Source organism: Choloepus didactylus, chromosome 24 (assembly GCF_015220235.1).
Source record: "Choloepus didactylus isolate mChoDid1 chromosome 24, mChoDid1.pri, whole genome shotgun sequence".
NCBI classification, from domain to species: Eukaryota; Metazoa; Chordata; class Mammalia; order Pilosa; family Megalonychidae; genus Choloepus; species Choloepus didactylus.
In genome coordinates this window covers 13,501,131-13,524,626 of record NC_051330.1, presented here as the reverse complement: position 1 = coordinate 13,524,626, position 23,496 = coordinate 13,501,131, and the positions used below count along the sequence as shown (strand labels likewise).

At 38.6% G+C, this 23,496-nt stretch overlaps 2 protein-coding genes across 7 annotated transcripts in view; one reads left to right on the top strand and one right to left on the bottom strand.

The window, feature by feature from the left end:
- The window catches only part of QKI (QKI, KH domain containing RNA binding), a 192,948-nt gene that overhangs the window by 66,230 nt on the left and 103,222 nt on the right, over positions 1–23,496 (top strand). The window lies entirely within an intron of this gene.
- Positions 20,549–22,731, bottom strand: LOC119519880 (E3 ubiquitin-protein ligase RNF139-like). The gene is given in 1 exon segment (XM_037817633.1): positions 20,549–22,731. A coding segment is annotated over 1 exon segment (1,998 nt). The 5' UTR covers positions 22,717–22,731; the 3' UTR covers positions 20,549–20,718.

Genomic DNA, 23,496 nt, shown 5'->3' with positions numbered 1-23,496 from the left:
CCCTATTTCTACCCAAAGTCTATGCAGAGCAATCTAGGCCTTTTCTCTCAAGCACCTCACAATTCTTCCAGAGTCTACCCATTACCCAATTCCAAAGACATTTCCACAGTTTTGATATTTGCAATAGCAGCACCCCATTCTCCTGGTACCAACATGTGTTTTAGTTCCCTAGGCTGCTTAAAGCAGACACCATGAAATGGGTTGGCTTAAAGCATTGGGAATTTATTAGCTTACAGTCTGAGATAGAGAAAATGTCCAAATCAAGGTGATACTTTCTTCTTGAAGATCGGCTGCTGGTGATCCTTGGCGCCTCATCACATGGCGGCATCTGTTGGTCTCTCTCTTCTCTTCTGGGTTTCCTTGCTTTTCACCTCCTTGCTTCCATGGGTTTGATTCCATTTATAAAGGACCCCAATAATAGGATTAAGACCCATCCTGAATGATGTGGGTCACATCTTAACTGAAGTAGGGTCATCAGAATATCCTACTTACAATGGGTCCACACCCACAAGAAAGGATTAATTTTGAAGAACATGTTTTTCTCGGGTATATACAGCTTCAGGCCACCATAGCTATGTAAGGTTGGTCTAATATTTGACAATTAGTATATAATTCACTACATTAACAGAAAAAAGGAGAAATATTATGGTTGTTTTAATATGTGGTGAAAAAAGTCTCATAAATTTAAACATCTGTTCATCATCCATTTACTCTTAAACCAGGGATAGAAAGAAATTTTCTTAAGCTAATAAAGTGAATCTACAAAAAGTTTACAGATTATTTCAGACTTGAGGGTGACTTGTTGAAACGTTTATTCTTGAAATCAAGTCAAGGATGATATACCTTGATTTGACTTTGAACTCAAGGTGCTGGCTACTGTAATAAGCATGGGGGAAAAAAAAAGAAAGATAAAATATAAGGGCTAGAAAGGAAAAAAAAATAGATCTGTCATTATTTGTAGGTGATCTGATTGTTTACTTAAGAATCCAAAAGAAGCTACAGAAAGATAATGAGAATAGTAATGAAGAAATGAGGGTGCTGGATATAAGTTGATACAGAAAAATCGATTATGTGTTCATATGCCAGAAACAGAGAAAAAGAAATTAAAAAAAAAAAATTGATATACAATAGCAAAAAACAAAGACAAATATCCAGGAATAAATGTAACAAAATAATGTAACAAAAGCTTTACATTCTTTGAAGAAATCGAAGAAGACTTAACCAAATGGAGAAATTGTGCCATGTTCACGGTTTTGAGGACTCTATATTGCAATATGATTCCAGTTAAAATTCCTGCAAGTCTTATTGTAGAAAGTGACCAGCTGATCCTAAAATATACATAAAGATGCAGAGGGCCATGAATAGCTTAAGATACTCTTGAAAAAGAGCAAGGTGGAAATACTTGCTGTGCTAGGTACCAAGCTGCAATAACTAATACATTGTGATGTTGAAGCAAGGGTGAACAGATTAATGGAACAAACTACAGAGCGCAGAAACAGAGCCACTTGTATATAGGTGCCTGATTTATGACAGTGCTGGTACTGCAGAACAGTTAGAAAAAAAGGTTTGTCTTTTCAATAAAGTGCACTTGGACAATTAGGCAGCAATGTGACAGAGGAAAGGAAAAGAAAGTTGTCCCATATACAGACCAATTCAAGGTGCTCTGTAGAGAGAAATGTGAAAGGCATTAACAGTCAAGCTTCTAAAAGGCAATATAGGAGACTGCCTTGATGACCTTGGGGTAGGGAAGGGTATCTTAAAAACAGGACACAGAAAACGCTAACCGTAAGAGAAGACTGGTAACTTGAACTGTATTAAAACTAAAAAGTTTCAGTCACTGTAAGACAGTATTAAAAGAGTTGAGCAGGCAGGTTACATAATGGGAAAAGGTATTTGCTACACATGTAACCACAAAGTAGAAATCAATAAAAAAACCATAAGCAACTCAATACAAATATTGAGGAAACTTTCAAAAGTGCTTCATAAAAATTATAGCCAGAAGTCCAATAAACACACGAAAAAGTGCGAAAGTTTATTAGTAAGCAGAGAAATATTAATTGAAACAGATTTAAGTACCATCACAAATGCACCAGCATGGCACAAATAGAAAACACTGGCAATACGAAGTGTTGGGGAGGATGTGGATCAAACATTTTTATGCTCTTTTATTGGGAATTTAAACATGTACAACCATTTTAGAAGATAGTTTAAGCACTATCTATTAAAGATCTTCTTTTTGCTTATTTTCTTCTTTGTCCAAAAAGTAGTCTTGTTCCTCAAGTATCAGTACCCTGCCCTGCTTCTTTATCTTGTCCTATCTCTGTCATGTTAGAGCCCTTCCTCAAGTAATTGGTGAACTCTGTTCATTTGTATGAAATACTGAACACTTGAATTAGGAACTTGTGTTCATGAACAGAGCTTCTCTACAGGCTGGCTTTAATTTGAGGTGATCACCTGAAGTGCCAGCTTTTCCAGTAGGGGCCACATGCTCGAACGTCGAAGTCTTTTTCTCTGGGCACTTCAGTTTTTTTAAGAGAAGAAAACTCTGGCCTGTTCCTAAAAGTTAGATGCCTAGGTTTTGGTGTTCAGTGGGCAGGAATGTCAGTTGTTCTGTATGTCGTTTCCACCTTGTCACACTTTGTCTTCTGCAGAACTTAGTGCCTATGTCAATCCTTTCTGGGGTTCTATAGGGGAAATTAGCTATTTATAGTATCCCCTTCTATGAACATTCTAAACTGAACATGTGTATTGGTGGTTGTGAGGATCTGAGGATTTGCAAAGTGGAATTTAGGAAGGCTGTTAATTGCCTACTATGCACCAGACCTTGTATTGGACCATATATATATATATTAATATATACACATGCATATACACGTGATCCTTTCTAAATCTCTACCAGGTGGTTAGAGTTATCCTATTATATAATTGAGTCTTATTTGATTTGACTCAGATTCCTAATTACTGTTCATTATTGCAGTGTGGATACAGGCTTGGAAGGTGTGTACTTTCCGTATTTGAACACTTTTACTAGAATATGCTACTTGGATTTTATTCAGATGAGAGGTTTAGGAAGGTCATATTGACTTTGGAGTATCGAGGTTGGATGTGAATGCATTGTTTAAATGGACGGCTTTGAGGTTGTAGGTTGGGTACTAAATGCAGAGAACTGGACAAGATTAAGGGGGTTTGTTTCAATTAAAAGAGGTGGTTCAGGCAAATTCAGAATCTGGAATCTTGATTGTAGAACTAAGAGCAGTTGCTTACAGGATCAGAGGCTGTGGGTCTGAACTTGAAGTGGAAGAAATTGTATCAAAATTTCCTGGGAATAGAGAATTTTCCTTAAAGTTTACATATGTACTACCCACCTTTCATTTGAGAATCACTTGTTTAAGGTGTGGCAATACTGTTCAGAAGCTTAGTGAGGCAAAGCGAGAAGCCTTTGGAGTGTAGAAGTTTGAAGAAAACAAGAGAAAGAGATCACCAAATCTCCAATACTGATAAATCCTAAATTTTTTTTATACCCAGGTAAGCCTGAATAAGAGGTTATCTTGTAATCTGGCCTCCCCCCAAAAAAGAAGACTTCAAATGATAAAAGTTCAGATCAATCAGGCTGTTTTCAAAGTAGCGTATTTTTTTCATTTCAGCATTAATGTGAACTTAGCCTGTTAATTTTATGTAATAATATACTAACTGTAGGAGCAAATGCAAGAGAAAAGTAGGAGACTGTATGCATAAGGGCCAGTAATTATTTGATTGAATAATCGAATGAAAACCACCCATTTTTTTTACTTTTTTATTGTGAGATACAGCATACATACTGAAAATGATAACTTTCAAAGTATGATTTAAGAAGTACTTATAGAGCAGATTTCAAAGAATTTTAGGGTTACAGTTCCACAATTTCATTTATTTCCTTATTGTGAAATATGTATACAGAAATGTGGTAGTTCAAAGTACAATTTAATGAGTAGCTATGGAATAATTTCAAAGAATGTTATGGGTTGCAGTTCCACCTTCTAGCTATTCTAATACCCTAGCATCTAAAAAAGTATTTATATAAAGATTCAGTATTTGTAATCCTTCGTTAAATCCTCTTGTCTGCTGTTACTCCTTTCTCTGGTTTAGTCACTTTCTTGATCTTTAGGGAAGTCTAGACAGTGACCACCCTGACCTGTTCATATTGACAAGGGGCATTGACACTATCGGGAAGGGGGCTGCGTCTGGTTGATATTCTTGAAGAGGCTCTTTGGGGACTTATGTGGCATAGAAAAACTCTGAAGGATTTAAGCTTCTGAAAAAATAAGCGGTGAGTGAAACTTTTATAGAGGCTCAGATAGGGACCTACATATTTTGGGTCTACTGTTGATTAGAGCTTGGCATACTGTGGCCATTTGGGATATCTAGCTGGAGCTTGCATAAGAGTAACCTCCAGGTTAGCCTCTTGACTATTTGAAATCTCTTAGCCACTGAAAACTTATTTTGTTAACTTTTCTTTTCCCCCTTTTGGTCAAGAAGGCATTCTCAATCCCTCAATGCCAGCACCAGGCTCATTCCTAGGAGTTGTGTCCCATGTTGCCAGGGACTCACTCCACTGGGAGTCATGTCCCACATAGTGGGGATAGATAATGATTTTCTTTGCAGAGTTGGGCTTCCAGAGGGAAGGGCCATATCTGAGCAACGAAAGAGGTTCTCTGGAGGTACCTGTTAAGCATGATTATAGGTAGGCTTAGCCTCCCTTTTACAGCCGTAAGTTTCAGAAGAGCAAGCCTCAATAAGGCTTGACTTACTAAATAAGGGGTTCCTAATTCCACAAAGCATATATTCTGTCCAAGATAAACAATCAGTGTCTCATATTATCTTCACTTAGTTGTACGTTCATCATCACTCTGAATTTAAAACAATTCTCATAACACAAAACACCCTAAAGCTCTTAACAGCCCATAATTATTTATCCCTAGTATTAGTGTGGTACTGGTAAGGTGTTCCTCTTAAATATAGTCTATAATATGCGGTGAGTAGTTTTTCCTGTATACCACTCTGTTGTTAACTCTTTGAACCAGTGTCATACCTTAGAAGTAGATCATGCACACACTTATTATATTTACATTTGTAGTGTTAATCTGTGAGTTACATGCTTTTAAACAACCCCTTTCAATCATGTTCAGCCTTCAGTGTGGCACTGATACTTATAATCCCATTAATGAACTGTGATCACCCCTGTTCATTCCCATACTTTTTAGTTCACCCTCATTAACATGTCTGTACATATTAGGCTGTTATTCCCCATTCCTTAGGTCCCTGTGCTGGTTTGGATATATTGTCTCACAAGAAAAAGGGATGTTCTTTTTTAAAAAAATTTTTTTTTTCAATTTTATTGAGATATAGTCACATACCATACAGTCATCCAAAGTGTAGAATCAGTTGTTCGCAATAGCATCAAATAGTTGTGCATTCATCACCTCAGTCTATTCTTTGAATATTTTTCTTGTACCAGAAAAAGTGAAAATAAGAATAAAAAATAAAAGTAAAGAGAGCACCCCAAACACCCCCCTCCCACCCTATTTTTCATTTAGCTTTTTGTCCCCATTTTTCTACTCATCCATCCATACACTGGACAAAGGGAGTGTGATCCACACGGTTTTCACAGTCACACTGTCATGCCTTGTAAGCTACGTTGTTATACAGTCATCTTCAGGAGTCAAGGCTGCTGGGTTGCAGTTTGATAGTTTAAGGTATTTACTTCTAGCTATTCCAATGCATTAAAACCTAAAAAGTGTTATATATATGGTACGTAAGAATGCCCACCAGAGTGACTTCTCGACTCCATTTGGAATCTTTGCGCCACTGAAACTTTATTTCGTTTCATTTCACACCCCCCTTTTGGTCAAGAAGATGTTCTCAATCTCAGGATGCTGGATCCAGGTTCATCTCCAGGAGTCATATCCCATGTTTCCAGGAAGATTTACACCCCTGGGTGTCAGATCCCACGTAGCGGGGAGAGTGGTAAGATCACCCGCTGAGTTAAGCCGTGATCTTTTATTTTTTTTTTATTTTTTTTTTATTTTTTTTTAAATCATCATTTTATTGAGATATATTCACATACCACGCAGTCATACAAAACAAATTGTACTTTCGATTGTTTACAGTACCATTACATAGTTGTACATTCATCACCTAAATCAATCCCTGACACCTTCATTAGCACACACACAAAAATAACAAGAATAATATTTAGAGTGAAAAAGAGCAATTGAAGTAAAAAAGAACACTGGGTACCTTTGTCTGTCTGTTTCCCTCCCCTACTTTTCTTTTTTTTTTTTTTTTTTTTAATCATCATTTTATTGAGATATATTCACATACCACGCAGTCATACAAAACAAATTGTACTTTCGATTGTTTACAGTACCATTACATAGTTGTACATTCATCACCTAGATCAATCCCTGACACCTTCATTAGCACACACACAAAAATAACAAGAATAATAATTAGAGTGAAAAAGAGCAACTGAAGTAAAAAAGAACACTGGGTACCTTTGTCTGTTTCCTTCCCCTACTTTTCTACACATCCATCCATAAACTAGACAAAGTGGAGTTTGGTCCTTATTGCTTTCCCAATCCCATTGTCACCCCTCATAAGCTACATTTTTATACAACTGTCTTCGAGATTCATGGGTTCTGGGTTGTAGTTTGATAGTTTCAGGTATCCACCACCAGCTACCCCAATTCTTTAGAACCTAAAAAGGGTTGTCTAAAGTGTGCATAAGAGTGCCCACCAGAGTGACCTCTCGGCTCCTTTTGGAATCTCTCTGCCACTGAAGCTTATTTCATTTCCTTTCACATCCCCCTTTTGGTCAAGAAGATGTTCTCCGTCCCACGGTGCCAGGTCTACATTCCTCCCTGGGAGTCATATTCCACGTTGCCAGGGAGATTCACTTCCCTGGGTGTCTGATCCCACGTAGGGGGGAGGGCAGTGATTTCACCTTTCAAGTTGGCTTAGCCAGAGAGAGAGGGCCACATCTGAGCAACAAAGAGGCATTCAGGAGGAGACTCTTAGGCACAAATACAGGGAGGCCTAGCCTCTCCTTTGCAGCAACCGTCTTCCCAAGGGTAAAACTTATGGTAGAGGGCTCAACCCATCAAACCACCAGTCCCCTATGTCTGTGGTCATGTTAGCAACCATGGAGGTGGGGTAGGCGAATACCCCTGCATTCTCCACAGGCTCCTCAAGGGGGCACTACATCTTTTTTTTTTTTTTTTTTTCCCCTTTTTTTTCTTTTTTCTTTTTTTTTTTTTTTTTTTTTTTTTTAACTTTCCCTTCTTTTTTCAAATCACCTGTATGAAAAAAAAAGTTAAAAAGAAAACAAACATACAATAAAAGAGCATTTCAAAGAGACCATAGCAAGGGAGTAAGAAAAAGACAACTAACCTAAGATAACTGCTTAACTTCCAACATGTTCCTACTTTACCCCAAGAAAGTTACATAATATAGCAACATTTCAGTGAACTTGTTCCTACTACAACCATCAGAAATTAACAGACCATAGTCATTTCTGGGCATCCCCAGAACGTTAAATAGCTTATCTGTTCTTCCTGGATTATTGTTCCCCCTTCCTTAATTGCTCTCTACTGCTAGTTCCCCTACATTCTACATTATAAACCATTTGTTTTACATTTTTCAAAGTTCACATTAGTGGTAGCATATAATATTTCTCTTTTTGTGCCTGGCTTATTTCGCTCAGCATTATGTCTTCAAGGTTCATCCATGTTGTCATATGTTTCACCAGATCGTTCCTTCTTACTGCCGCGTAGTATTCCATCGTGTGTATATACCACATTTTATTTATCCACTCATCTGTTGAAGGACATTTGGGTTGTTTCCATCTCTTGGCAATTGTGAATAATGCTGCTATGAACATTGGCGTGCAGATATCTGTTCGTGTCACTGCTTTCCGATCTTCCGGGTATATACCGAGGAGTGCAATCGCTGGATCGAATGGTAGCTCTATATCTAGTTTTCTAAGGAACTGCCAGACTGACTTCCAGAGTGGCTGAACCATTATACAGTCCCACCAACAATGAATAAGAGTTCCAATTTCTCCACATCCCCTCCAGCATTTGTAGTTTCCTGTTTGTTTAATGGCAGCCATTCTAACCGGTGTTAGATGGTATCTCATTGTGGTCTTAATTTGCATCTCTCTAATAGCTAGTGAAGCTGAACATTTTTTCATGTGTTTCTTGGTCATTTGTATTTCCTCTTCAGAGAACTGTCTTTTCATATCTTTTGCCCATTTTATAATTGGGCTGTCTGTACTATTGTCATTGAGTTGTAGGATTTCTTTGTATATGCAAGATATCAGTCTTTTGTCAGATACATGGTTTCCAAAAATTTTTTCCCATTGAGTTGGCTGCCTCTTTACCTTTTTGAGAAATTCCTTTGAGGTGCAGAAACTTCTAAGCTTGAGGAGTTCCCATTTATCTATTTTCTCTTTTGTTGCTTGTGCTTTGGGTGTAAAGTCTAGGAAGTGGCCTCCTAATACAAGGTCTTGAAGATGTTTTCCTACATTATCTTCTAGGAGTTTTATGGTACTTTCTTTTATATTGAGATCTTTGGTCCATTTTGAGTTAATTTTGGTGTAGGGTGTGAGGTAGGGGTCCTCTTTCATTCTTTTGGATATGGATATCCAACTCTCCCAGCCCCATTTGTTGAAAAGACCATTATGGCTCAGTTCGGTGACTTTGGGGGCCTTATCAAAGATCAGTCGGCCATAGATCTGAGGGTCTATCTCTGAATTCTCAATTCGATTCCATTGATCTATATGTCTATCTTTGTGCCAGTACCATGCTGTCTTGGCAACTGTGGCTTTATAATAAGCTTCAAAGTCAGGGAGTGTAAGTCCTCCCACTTCGTTTTTCTTTTTTAGAGTGTCTTTAGCAATTCGAGGCATCTTCCCTTTCCAAATAAATTTGATAACTAGCTTTTCCAAGTCTGCAAAGTAGGTTGTTGGAATTTTGATTGGGATTGCATTGAATCTGTAGATGAGTTTGGGTAGAATTGACATCTTAATGACATTTAGCCTTCCTATCCATGAACATGGAATATTTTTCCATCTTTTAAGGTCCCCTTCTATTTCTTTTAGTAGAGTTATGTAGTTTTCTTTGTATAGGTCTTTTACATCTTTGGTTAAGTTGATTCCTAGGTACTTGATTTTTTTAGTTGCTATTGAAAATGGTATCTTTTTCTTGAGTGTCTCTTCAGTTTGTTCATTTCTAGCATATAGAAACATTACTGACTTATGTGCATTAATCTTGTATCCCGCTACTTTGCTAAATTTGTTTATTAGCTCTAGTAGGTGTATCGTTGATTTCTCAGGGTTTTCTAGATATAAGATCATATCATCTGCAAACAATGACAGTTTTACTTCTTCTTTTCCAATTTGGATGCCTTTTATTTCTTTGTCTTGCCGGATTGCCCTGGCTAGCACTTCCAGCACAATGTTGAATAACAGTGGTGACAGCGGGCATCCTTGTCTTGTTCCTGATCTTAGAGGGAAGGCTTTCAGTCTCTCACCATTGAGTACTATGCTGGCTGTGGGTTTTTCATATATGCTCTTTATCATGTTGAGGAAGTTTCCTTCAATTCCTACCTTTTGAAGTGTTTTTATCAAAAAGGGATGTTGGATTTTGTCAAATGCTTTTTCAGCATCTATTGAGATGATCAATTGATTTTTCCCTTTCGAGTTTTTAATGTGTTGTAATACATTGATTGTTTTTCTGATGTTGAACCATCCTTGCATGCCTGGAATGAACCCCACTTGGTCATGGTGTATGATTTTTTTAATGTGTCTTTGGATTCGATTTGCAAGTATTTTGTTGAGGATTTTTGCATCTATATTCATTAGGGAGATTGGCCGGTAGTTTTCCTTTTTTGTAGCATCTTTGCCTGGTTTTGGTATTAGATTGATGTTAGCTTCATAAAATGAGTTAGGTAGTGTTCCATTTTTTTCAATGTTTTGAAAGAGTTTGAGTAAGATTGGTGTCAGTTCTTTCTGGAAAGTTTGGTAGAGTTCCCCTGTGAAGCCATCTGGCCCTGGGCATTTATTTGTGGGAAGATTTTTGATGACTGATTGGATCTCTTTGCTTGTGATGGGTTGGGTGAGGTCTTCTATTTCTTCTCTGGTCAGTCTAGGTTGTTCATATGTTTCCAGGAAATTGTCCATTTCTTCTACATTATCCAGTTTGTTGCCATACAGTTGTTCATAATATCCTCTTATAATTTTTTTAATTTCTTCAGGATCTGCAGTTATGTCACCTTTTTCATTCATTATTTTGTTTATATGGGTCTTCTCTCTTTTTGATTTTGTCAGTCTAGCTAGGGGCTTGTCAATCTTGTTGATCTTCTCAAAGAACCAACTTTTGGTGATATTTATCCTTTCTATTGTTTTTTTGTTCTCTATGTCATTTATTTCTGCTTTAATCCTTGTTATTTCTTTTCTTGTACTTGGTTTAGGATTGGTTTGCTGTTCATTTTCTAGCTTCTTCAGTTGATCCATTAGTTCTTTGATTTTGGCTCTTTCTTCCTTTTTAATATATGCGTTTAGTGCTATAAATTTCCCCCTTAGCACTGCTTTTGCTGCATCCCATAGGTTTTGGTATGTTGTGTTCTCATTTTCATTCGTCTCTATATATTTAGCAATTTCTCTTGCTATTTCTTCTTTAACCCACTGATTGTTTAGGAGTGTGTTGTTTAACCTCCAGGTATTTGTGAATTTTCTAAGTCTCTGATGGTTATTGACTTCTAATTGTATTCCATTGTGGTCAGAGAATGTGCTTTGAATGATTTCAATCTTTTTAAATTTATTGAGGCTTGTTTTATGTCCCAGCATATGATCTATTCTGGAGAAAGTTCCGTGAGCACTAGAAAAGTATGTGTATCCTGGTGATTTGTAAGCCGTGATCTTTTAATCCAGTCTGTGGGATATTTGGATTAGGTTGTTTCCATGGAGTTGTGGCCTGGCCCATTCAGCGTGGGTCTTGATTAGTTTACTGGAGTCCTTTAAAAAGAGCCACACAAGCCCAGATGCTTGCTGAGGCTGATGCTTAGACATGCTTGGAGATGCAGACAGAAGGACGTTTAAATAAAAGATGACACCCAGAGTTTGCACTGGGATATGCTAAGACAGGACCCCCAGGTGCTTTGAGAGAAATGTCCTGGGAAAAAGAGCGAAGAATGCACAGGAGCTGAGAGGGGAGCTGGAACACACCTGGGATTAGCAGACGCCAACTATGTGCCTTCCCAGCTAACAACGGTTTTCTGGACGCCAACGGCCTTTCTTCATTGAAGGTATACTCATGTTCATGCCTTAATTTGGACATTTTCATGGTCTTCAGACTGTAAATTTATATCCAAATAAGTCCCCTTTATAAGAGCCAATCCATTTCTGGTATTCTGCATAACGGCAGCATTAGCAATCTGGAACAGTCTCCTATATTCTACTTTATAAGACGTGATTTTACATTGTTCAGAGAGTTCATACTAGTGATTAACCTATAATATCTCTCCTTTTGTGTCTGATGTATTTCACTCAACATTATGTTTTCAGGGTTCATCCATGTTGTCATGTTTCAGGATCTCATTCCTTCTTACTGCTACATAGTATTCCATCATATTTATATACCACATTTTGTTTATCCACTCTTCCAGTGAAGGACACTTGGATTGTTTCCGTCTCTTGGCAATTGTGAACAGTGCCGCTGTGAACATTGGTGTGCAAATGTCTGTTCGTGTTACTGCTTTCAGATCTTCTGGGTATATTCTGGGAAGTGGAATTGCCGGATGGTAGGGTAACTCGATATTTAGTGTTCTGAGGAACCATCAAACAGCCTTCCAAAGCTGCTGTACCATTATACATTCACACCAGCAGTGAATAAGAGTTCCAATTTCTCCATGTTCTCTCCAGCATTTGTAGTTTCCTGTTTGTTTAATGGCAGCCGTTCCTATTGGTGTGAGATTATATCTCATTATAGTTTTTTTTAATTGTTTTAGTTTTTATTGAGATTGTTTACGTACCATACAACTATCCAAAGATCCTAAGTGTACAATCAGTTGCCCATGGTACCATCATGCAGCTGTACATCCATCACCACAATTAATTTTTTTTCAATTTTTAGAACATTTTGATTACTCCAGAAAAGAAATGAAGACAAAAAAAAAGGAAATTCATATCCTCCCATACCCCTAACCACCCCCATCCATTATTGATTCGTAGTTTTAGTATAGTACATTTGTTACTGTTGATGAAAGAATGTTACAGTACTACTAACTGTAGTGTATAGTTTGCAATAGGTATATATTTTTTTCCTATGTGCCACTGTATTGTTAACTTCTAGTTATAGCGTCATACATTTGTTTTAGTTCATGAAAGGGATTTCTAATATTTGTACAGTTAATCATGGACATTGTCCACCACAAGATTCACTGTTTTATACATTCCCATTTTTAACCTCCAACTTTTCTTCTGGTGACATACGTGATTCTGAGCTTACCCTTTCCACCACCTTCACACACCATTCGGCACTGTTAGTTATTCTCACAATGTGCAACCATCACCTCTGTCCATTTCCAAACGTTTAAGTTCACCCTAGTTGAATTCTGTTCATAATAAGCAACCGTCCCCTATTCTTTAGCCTCGTTCTATATCCTGGTAACTTACGTTTCATATCTGTGAGTTTACATATTATAGTTAGTTCGTATCAGAGACACCCTGCAATATTAGTCCTTGTGTGTCTAACTTATTTCACTCAGTATAGTGCCCTCAAGGTTTCTTCAACAGCCCGTTTTTTTTTTTTTAAGGTGGTTTTGTTTACACACCATACATTCCATCCTAAGTAAGCAATCGTTGGTGCCCTGTATAGTCATGTATTTATGTATTCAGCACCATTGCCACTATCTATATAAGGACATTTCCATTTGTTCCCCAAAGGAGGAAGAGTCAAAAAAGGTAGCGAGACAAAACTAAAAGAAAAGAGAGAGCGAGAGAGAAAAAGAACATGACAGCTAGAAAGCAACAAAAGGAAAGAGAGCATTAAACTAAAGTAGAATACAGAGTCAGACAACATCACCAATGCCAGGAGTCCCATACCCTTCCCCTATGTCCCCCACCCCCACCCCCCCGATATGCATTTAGCTTTGGTATATTGCCTTTGTTATATTAAAGGAAGCGTAATACAATGTTTCTGTTAACTACAGTCTCTAGTCTGCATTGATTGTATTTTCCTCCCGATCCCACCCTATTTTTAATACCTTGCAATGTTGACATTCATTTGTTCTACCTCATGTAAAAACATATTTGTACCTTTTATTACAATCATTGAGCACTCTAGGTTTCACTGAGTTACACAGTCCCAGTCTTTATCTTTCATCTTTCGTTCTGGTGTCCTACATGCTCCTAACCTTCCTCCTTCAACCATACTCACACTCATCTTTGTTCAGTTTACCTATATTGCTGTGCTACTTTCTCCCTAAATTGTGTTCCAAACCTCTCACTCCTGTCTTTTCCTTTCTGTCTGCAGTGCTTCCTTTAGTGTTTCCTGTAGAGCAGGTATCTTCTTCACAAACTCTGTCATTGTCTGTTTGTCAGAGAGTATTTTAAGCTCTCCCTCATATTTGAAGGACAGTTTTGCTGGATATAGGATTTCTTGATTGGAGGTTTTTCTCTTTCAGTATCTTAAATTTATCACCCCACTCCCTTCTTGCCTCCATGGTTTCTTTTGAGAAATCTCCACATAGTCTTATCAAGCTACCTTTGTATGTGATGGATTGCTTTTCTCTTGCTGCTTTCAGGATTCTCTCTTTGTCTTTGATGTTTGATAATCTGATTATTAAATGTCTTGGAGTAGGCCTATGGATCTATTCTGTTTGGGGTACGCTGCACTTCTTGAATCTGTAATTTACTGTCTTTCATAAGAGATGGAAAATTTTTGTTGATTGTTTCCTCTATCATTGCTTCTGCCCCTTTTCCCTTCCCTTCTCCTTCTGGGACACCCATGACATGTACATTCCTGCATTTTGTTTTGTCCTTAAGTTCCCAGAGATGTTGTTCATTTTTTTTCCATTCTTTTCTCTATCTGTTCTTTTGTGTGCAGGCTTTCAGGTGCCTTGTTCTCCAGTTCCTGAGTGTTTTATTCTGCCTCTTGAGATCTGCTGTTGTATGTTTCCATTGTGTCTTTCATCTCTTGTGTTGTGCCTTTCACTTCCATAGATTCTGCCAGTTTTTGAACTTTTGAGTTCTTCCTTATGTACTCCCAGTGTTTTCATTATACACTTCATCTCTTTTGCCATATCTTCTCTAAACTTTTTGAATTGATCTAGCATTAGTTGTTTCAATTCCTGTATTTCAGTTGAAGTGTAAGTTTGTTCCTTTGACTGGGCTGTAACTTTGTTTTTCTTAGTGTAGGTTGTAGTTTTCTGTTGTCTAGGCATCTGATTTCCTTGGTTAACCCAATCAAGTTTTCCCAGACCAGATCGGGCTCAAGTCTCAGCAAGAGGCAATAGTATCACATCTCCCTGAGAGTATGTCTTAGAAGGTTGGTACACCTGTGAGGCCTCAAGTCACTGTGCTTTTCTGCACAGCAGGTAGTGCCTGTCAGCCTTTAGCTCCAGACTGGTGTCAGGGGTGTGGCCTGTGGCTGTTTTCCCCCAGGCTCTGGGGTCTGGTTCTGAATGGAAGGTGGGTAGTAGAGCTTGGCACCACCTTCTTCCTCTTAGGGAAAATGACACCCCCTAGGGCAAGGTCATTTACATTTGAATAGACTCTCTGCCTGTGCTGTCTCTACCCTTATCTGTTCAGAGCGCTGGGAACTGAAAATGGCTGAGGCTTTCTTCACTGAGCCGAAAAACGGCCAGTCTGCGGCCACCCTCCGGCTCTCCAAGGTCAGTCATCACCAAAAACCTGTGTCTGCTTGTTGGGGATTTGTATCTTTCATTGAGCAGTCCACATTTGTTAATTAAAACCCCAGTTGGAGCTCAGCTGAGCTATATTCACTTGCTTAGAGAGTGCTGCTCTCTAGCACCAAGAGGCTTTGCAGTTCAGGCTGTGGGGGAAGGGGGTTCCCGGCTTCGATCTTCAGTTTTTACGTATAGATTTTATGCTGCGATCTTGGGCGTTCCTCCCAATTTACGTTGGTGTATGATGGGTGGACAGTCACATTTGCCCCCCTGCAGTAATTCCAGATTATTTACTAGTTGTTCCTGGCTGTTTATTAGTTGCTCCAGGGGGGCAAACTAGCTTCCACTCCTCTCTGTGCTGCCATCTTCTGTCTCTCTCATTGTAGTTTTGATTTGCATTTTCCTGATAGATGGTGAAGATGAGCATTTTTCATGTGTTTTCTAGCCATTTGTATTTCCTCTTCAGAAAAATGTCTTTTCATATCTTTTGCCGTTTTATTATTTATTTGTACTATTGTCATTGAGTGGTAGTATTTCTTTATATATGCTGGATATCAGTCTCTTATCAGATATTTGGTTTCCAAATATGGTTCCAAATATTTTCTCCCTTTGAGTTGGCTTCCTCTTCACCTTTTGACCTTTGGGGCACTTTGAGGTACAGAAGGTTTTGGTTTTGAGGAGTTCCCATTTATCTGTTTTCTGTTGTTGCTTGTACTTCAGGTGTAAGGTCTAAGAAGCTATCTCCTATTACTAAGTCTTGAAGATGTTTCTCTATGTTATCTTCTAGGAGTTTTATGGTACTGTCTCTTATATTAAGGTGTTTGATCCACTTTTGAGTTAATTTTTGTATCGAATGTGAGGTGTAGGATCCTTTTTCATTCCTTTGGATATGGATTACCAGTTCTCCCAGCCCCGTTTGTTGAAGAGACTGTTCTGTCTTAGTTCAGTGGATATGTGGCTCTTATCAAAAATCAGTCAGTCAGAGATCTGGGGGTCTGTTTCTGAATTCTTGATTTGATTCCATTGATCAGTATGTCTATCTCTGTGCCAGTACCATTCTATTATAACCACTGTGGCTTTATAGTAGACTTTAAAGTCACAAAGTATAAGTCTTCCCACTTTGTTCTTCATTTGTAGAGTGTTTTTGGCAATTCGAGGCCCCTTTCCCTTCCAAACAAATTTGATATCTAGCTATTCCCAGTCTGCAAAGTAGGTTGTTGGAATTTTGATTGGAATTGCATTAATCTGTATACCAGTTTGAGTAGAATTGACATCTTGACAATTTAACCATCCTGTCCATGAACATGTAATATTTTTCCACGTAATTAGGTCCTTTTTAATTTCTTTTAGTAAAGTTTTCTAATTTTCTGTGTAGAGGTCTTTTATATCCTTGGTTAAGTTTATTCCTAGGTACTTGATATTTTTAGTTGCTATTGTGAATGCAGTTTTTTTCTTGATTGCCTCTTCAGTTAGGTCACTATTACTGTATAGGAACATTACTCACTTTTGCGCATTGATCTTGTGTCCTGCCACTGTTCTAAATTTGTTTATTAGCTCAAGTAGCTTTGTTATCACTTTCTCAGGATTTTCCAAATATAAGATCGTATCATCTGCAAATAATGGCAGTTTTATTTCTTCCTTTCCAATTTGGATGCCTTTTATTTCTTTGTCTTGCTGGATTACTGTGGCTAGAACTTCTAGCACAGTGTTGAATAATTAATTGTGGTGACAGTGGGCATCCTTGTCTCGTTCCCAATCTCGGGGAAGGCTCTTTGTCTCTCCTTGTTGAGTACTATGCTGGCTGTGGGGTTTTTATATATGCCCTTTAACATATTGAAGAAGTTTCCTTCAGTGCCTAGCTTTTGAAATGTTTTTATCTAAAAGGGATGCTGAATTTTGTTGAATGCTTTTTCAGTGTCTATTGAGATGATCATTTGATTTTTCCCTTTTGATATGTTAATGTGTTGTATTACATTGATAGATTTTCTTATGTTGAATCACCCTTCCATGCCAGGAATGAACCCCAATTGGTCATGGTGTATAATTCTTTTAATGTGTTTTTAGATTCAATTTGTAAGTATTTTGTTGAGAATTTTTGCATCTGTATTCATTAGGGAGATTGGCCTGTGGTTTTGGTGTTAGAGTGATGTTAGCTTCATAAAATGAGTGAAGTAGTGATCCTTTTTCTTCAGGTTTTTGAAAGCCTTTGAGCAGTAATAGTGTCAGTTCTTTTTGGAAAGTTTGGTAAAATATCCTTGTGAAGCCATCTGGCCCTGGGCTTTTATTTGTAGGCAGATTTTTGATGACTGATTGATTCTCTTTACTTGTGATTGGTTTGTTGAGGTCTTCTATTTCTTAGGTCAGTCTAGGTTGTTCATGTGTTTCCCGGAAATTGTCCATTTCCTCTAAGTTGTCTGCCTTGTTGGCATACAGTTGTTCATGTTATCCTCATAATTTTTTTAAATTTCTTCAGGATCCATGGTAATGACCCCACTCTCATTTCTGATTTTGCTTTTGGGGTCTTTTTTCTTTCTGTCTTTGTCAACTTAGCAAAGGGTTTGTCAATCTTGTTGATCCTCTCAAAGAACCACCTTTTGGTTTTATTTAGTCTCTCTGTTGTTTTTGCTCTTCTCCAGCTCATTTCTACTTTAGTCCTTTTTATTTCTTTTCTTCTACTTTCCTTAGGGTTAGTTGGCTGATCATTCTCTAGCCTCTTCAGTTGTTACATTAGGTCTTTGGTTTTAGGTCTTTCTTCCCTTTTAATGTATGCATTTAGAGCTATAAATTTCTTTCAGCACCGCCTTCACTGCATCCTGTGGGTTTTGATATGTTGTTTTTTCTCATTCATTTGTCCCTGAATATGTACCGATTTCTCTTGCAGTTTCTTCTTTGACCCACTGATTGCTTAGGTGTGTGTTTTTTAGTCTCCATATATTTGTGAAAGTTCTGGTTCTTCGGTGGTTATTGATTTCCAGTTGCATTTCATTATGGTCAAGAGAATGTGCTGTGAATAGTTTTAATCTTTTAAATTTGTTAGAACTTGTTTTGTGTCCCAGCATATGATATATCATGGAGAACATTCCATGAGTGCTAGAGAAGAATGTATATCCTGGTAATCTGGGGATATAACGCTATATATGTCTGTTATAAAGTCTAATTCATTTATCACATTGTTTAGGTTTTGAATTTCTTTGTTCTCTGCTGGTTGTTCCATCTATAGAAGAGAGTGGTGTATTGAAGTCTCTCACTATTATTGTAGAAATGTCTGGCTCCCAATGTTGGTCTTGTATACTTTGGAGCTCCTTGATGGGTGCATAGACATTTATGATTGTTATTTCGCCTTGGTGAATTGTCCGTATTATTAACACATAGTGTCCTTCTTTGTTTTTTATTACATCCTTGCATGTAAAGTCTATTTTGGCTGATATTAGTATAGCTACCTCTGCTTTCTTTTGGTTACAGCTTGCATGGAATATTTTTTTCCGTGCTTTCACTTCCAGTCTTTTTGTTTCTCTGTGTCTGAGTCTCTTGGAAACAGCATATCGATGGATCATAGTTTTAAATCCATTCTGCCAGTCTGTATCTTCTAATTGTGGAGTTTAATCCATTCACATTCAGAGTTATTCCCGTGAAGTCAGTTGTTGGACCAGCCATCATATCCTTTGTTTTTTAATTGTTAGATCTATTCCTGTCTCCCCTCCCTTTTTTTCCTTTAAGTGACCCTTGCTAGTACTCTTCAGTTCTATGCCCTCCTCTAGACCTCTCTCTCCTTCTTGTTTCTTGGCTGGTAGGACTCCCTTTACTATTTCTTGTGGGGCAGGCCTCTTGTTAACGAATTCTCTCAGCCTTTTTTTGTGTGTGGAAATTTTAAAGTCACCCTTGATTTTGAAGGAGAGCTTTGCTGGATAAATAATTCTTGGGTGGCAATTTTTCTCTCTCAGAGTCTTAAATGCGTCATACCACTGCCTTCTCTCTTCCATGGTGCCCGTTGAGTCGTCACTGTCTTAAGTTGTTCCCCTTGTATATGGTGAATCACTTCTCTTGCTGCTTTCAGGACTTTCTCCTCCTCTTCAGCATTTGACAATCTGATTATTACATGTCATGGAATGGCTCTGTTTGGGTTTATTCTGTTTGGATTTCTTTGGACTTTGATTTGCATATTTATATCATTTAGAAGGGCTGGAAAGTTTTTCCCAACTATGTCCTCAAATATTTTTCCTAGCCCTTTACTCTTCTCTTCTTCTGGGACACCATTGATTCTTGTATTTGTTCGCTTCATCTTGTCCATCATTTCTTTGAGTTGCATTTCAGATCTTTTCAGTTTTTTTCACCATTTGTTCTTTTGTGCGTTCACATTCAATTGTCTGTCCTGTAGTTCACTTATTTGTTATTCTGCCTCTTCAATTCTGCTGTTAAGTGTCTCTAGTGTATTTTTTATTTCTTCTACGGTAACTTTTATTTCCATAAAGATCTGCTATTTTTTAACTTACTCTTTTGAATTCTTTATGCTTTTCTAGAGTCCTCTTGATGTCCTTATTCTCTTTAACCAACCTATTGAAGCTGTTTTGGAGATTTATGTGTTGTACTTTGATTAATTGCTCCAGATTCTTTGTCTTCTCCGGCTTTTTAAATTGGTCATTTGGCTTGTCCATATCTTCTTAGGTGTTCTGGTGATTGGTGATTTTCTGTTGGCTTCGTGGCATTTGCTTATCTTACAAGGTTTTTTGGGTAGATTCAGGATTACCTGGACATTTTTAAAAATTTGGCAGAATGACAGCTTGCTCGAATGCACTTTCCCTGTCTTCCCAGCAGATGGCACACTTGTGCCATGTCTTACTCTCAAGCCAGCTTTTCCTCAACAGGGCCTGCTCATTGAGCGGGCTCTCCAATCAGCGCATCAGTTCTCCGTTTGCATTGGGGACTGCCAGCCCTGGGGATTGGGGGGTGGGCCCTATGCAGTTTGGCAGGGAGTCTGCTTCAGGGCACAGTGGGTCTGGTGATTCCTGGGTCTCCAAATAGATCACTCTCATCCTGTGTGACTGGGCACCTCACCTTCCAGCAAAAATGGTTCCCAGTTCCTTCCCACTGTATGCTCTCAAGCCTCTGCGGTGGAGTTGGGGGTTCCTGGTGCTTCCATGTTCCACCCTCGTCTCTCCCCACCTCTTACCGGTGCGCACCACAGGCTTTCGTGGAGGCAGAGTAAATGTGGTCAACACGGGTCTGCTGAATCCCGAGTTCCTTCATGGGAGCTCCTGGCCACAGAGCTGTGGAGGGTTATCTTCCCAGCTAAGTACTGAGATGGATGCATGGTGTGTGGAGAGCTGCTGCATCTCCTCTCATCTCCTCTCGGCACTGCCTCCATCTGCCAGCCCCTGCTAGCCGTCCTGGTTGAATAAACTCACTGCATCCTTTCAGATGTAATTTTTCTGCCTTTTCACCCAAGTCCCCTCTATGTATTGTAGAGGTCCCTCTGTGGCTGTTTGCACCCTGGAACTGCTGTCCTGGGGTCTGCTTTTCTCTAGGTTTTTTTTTTTTTCCCATGGAGGAGAAATTTGCTTGGCCATCTCTAATGACCCATGCATTTTTTTTTTTTTTTAGTAATTAAAGAGGTATATTTACAGTAGCACATCACAGTAAACGGAAAACCATTCACAAATTGAACATTGATACTGTTTTTGTGCTTGGTTACACACTGAAGTGAAGCATGTTACTTCATTTTGGATGAACTGAACTTTAAACAGATACCTCAATGATTAGTAAATGCTATTTTAATCAGTCAGTATCATCATTAATGAATTCTTCATCTGCTGTGCCTGTGTGCTGGATCACTCCATTTCTTTCTCTTTGAACATCATCATCACAATCTGTACTGTCATCTTCGTTCAATTCCCTGTCAGATTCAGCAGCAGCTTCTCTGATAGCTTCCTCTGGATTTTCATTTGGTGCAATAAATCCATTCTTGTTAGATGTATTTGAATTATCCTTGACATCATCTTCAATGTATACTTTTTGATGGCACATAGGACAAGTATCTTGAATGTACAGCCACTTCCGAAGGCAGAGTGCATGGAAATAATGGTTACATGGTGTAATATGAGCAGATGTTGTAAACTCATGATAGCAGATTGCACATACATCATCAATTTCTTGTAATTGTCTGCCTTTTATTTCGGGAAGTGAATTAATCTTCTTAACAGCTGTCCTACGATTCATGAATGTCTTCCAGCCATTTTTTGCTTGTAAGTAGATGTTAAAATATGCATGTAGGCACATCATACAAGCCCGAATTTTACTTCCTGACTCAAACATCATAGTATAAGCCCCATTTCCAAACATTACTACTCCAAATATAAATTCAATAATATTGCCTGTTGAACGAACATAGTAGACGTAATCATCAAGCTTTTCCCAGAGGACATTGTAGTAACCATCAATCATGAATAATGTATAAACAGTAAGAGAAACAATTACTTTTAAACAGAGTTCCACACAAAAGGCTGTAACTGCAAACAACCATGTATTTAGTGCATAATGATGCCAAAGAACATAACTGAGTAAAACAGGAAGAATAAACAGGCAAGCAGAGACAAACAGCACAGGAAAATGTCTACGAAAAGATGACACATGAGAGGCACTGAGAGACATTAACACAGGGTCTGTCATTCCATGGATAAAACGCAGGACTGCAGTTAGTAAAAGGCATATGTTTCTACTTAAACGAATAAGTCTCTCTTCTGGTCTTAACCCACTTAAACCAGTCTGAAGAGCCAAAATAAAATATAAAACAGGTGCTACAAAGCCAAGCCTCCTGTCATCTTCTTCAGTTGATCCAATAAAGGCCAATATACCAAGCCCCAAATAATGGGATATTGAAGAAATCACAGCACTCATGCCCAGAACAGTTAGTGTAGAATCACATCCACTAATTATAAGATTGCAAATGAGGTCCCAGAAATCATCCCAAGAAATAAAGAAGGAATCAGTTTCATTTGCCATCCTTAAAATGTATGTTAACACCGTAGCCTGTGCTGTAATTCTTGTTAGCCAAAAGACTCGCAGTATATCTGGGAAACGAATCCTCTTCTATGTGTCCTCCATTAATAACTGTAATCCATAAATCCGATACATGTGCCTCACTAAAAGATAGACATATCGTGTGGAATAATAAAACCACTTAAGTTTCACAACCAATACAAGCACTGTTGTTAATGTAAGAATCAAGGAAGAAATAAAAACTAAAGCCTCTCTGATGTGTAGTGGTAGCTCTGTGATTAAGCCTATTACAGGAACCAAGAGATCCAAAATAATTAATTGTGAATAGATGGAATGAATTTGGAGTAGCGTAATGTATCCAATTCCAAATGTTAGCTGTAGAACGATGAGTGCCATCCATAGTGAGGGCCCTTTTCGAGGAAGTAGCTCAATTCCGAAAGCTGATGTGTTGTAGGCACCATAGAAGTCAATGTGCAAAGAAGCATAATAATTCACTAACACTGAGGTTGCAGCTAATAGAAAGGCTGAGCTGTACATGTAAAATTTGAAAAGTGATCGCTGTGACAAGATTAGAACAACACTGGATACAAATATACCAAGGAGCCGGAGGAAGATCTGGAGTCCGATGCAGAACCGGCTTTGGCTGGAATCGTAATAGGAGTTGAAGATGGCGTCGATGATGTAGAGGCAGGGCACCCGGAGCGCCACTTCGAGGGCCGCCCAGACCTGCTGATGGGCCATCCGCACCTGCTGCTGCGGGGACCCCACCGCCGCCATGAGCCGCTGCCACACCGGGGCTGGGCCGGGGACCGCGGCCGGGGGCGGGAGCTAAGGCGGGTGACTCCGCCCCCGCCCTCCCGCTTCTCCGTGTTTCCCACCGCCCGCCCCGCCGCCCGCTCGCGTCTCTCGAGCTGGAGCAGGCGGCGGAGGCGGCCGACCCATGCATTTTTGTAGAACTGATGGTAGACCCTCATTTTTGTCTCTTCTACAGATGACATGGGAATGAGGGAAGTTTACTTTTCAGTATTTAGAATTCAGCCTGTTTTTCCCATCGGACTTTTTTTTCTTTTTTTTTTAATTGCCTTCTATATGTGAGTACTAGAAGTTTCTGTTGAGGGATGGTAATTCTTCATTTATGCAACTATTCAAATGACTGGCCTATTCATGAGAAGAATTAAGGTTCCTTGCAGAAATACTTAGTGCCATATAAATTAAAAGTAGACATGAAAAATAAGGAGGAAAATAAGGACACAGTCCTAAAATTTGTGCCTGGAATGTGGCAAAAAAAAAAAAAGACTTATACATTTAGTAAAGATGGAATCCAAATGTAGCTATCACATCTAGCAGCAACCCAAAATAGTTACACAATTCTCTGAACATTGCTTTGGAGAAGGAAAACTTTTCTTGATAAGTAATAAGACAGGAATTTTTCCTGAGATTCTCCCTAATAAAAGCTATCATTATTTAATATTGTCTATATTTAATTATTTAATATTGTCTTTCTCTATATGTCATTATTTAGTATTGTCTGTTGTCTTATATTGTCTATACAGGCTA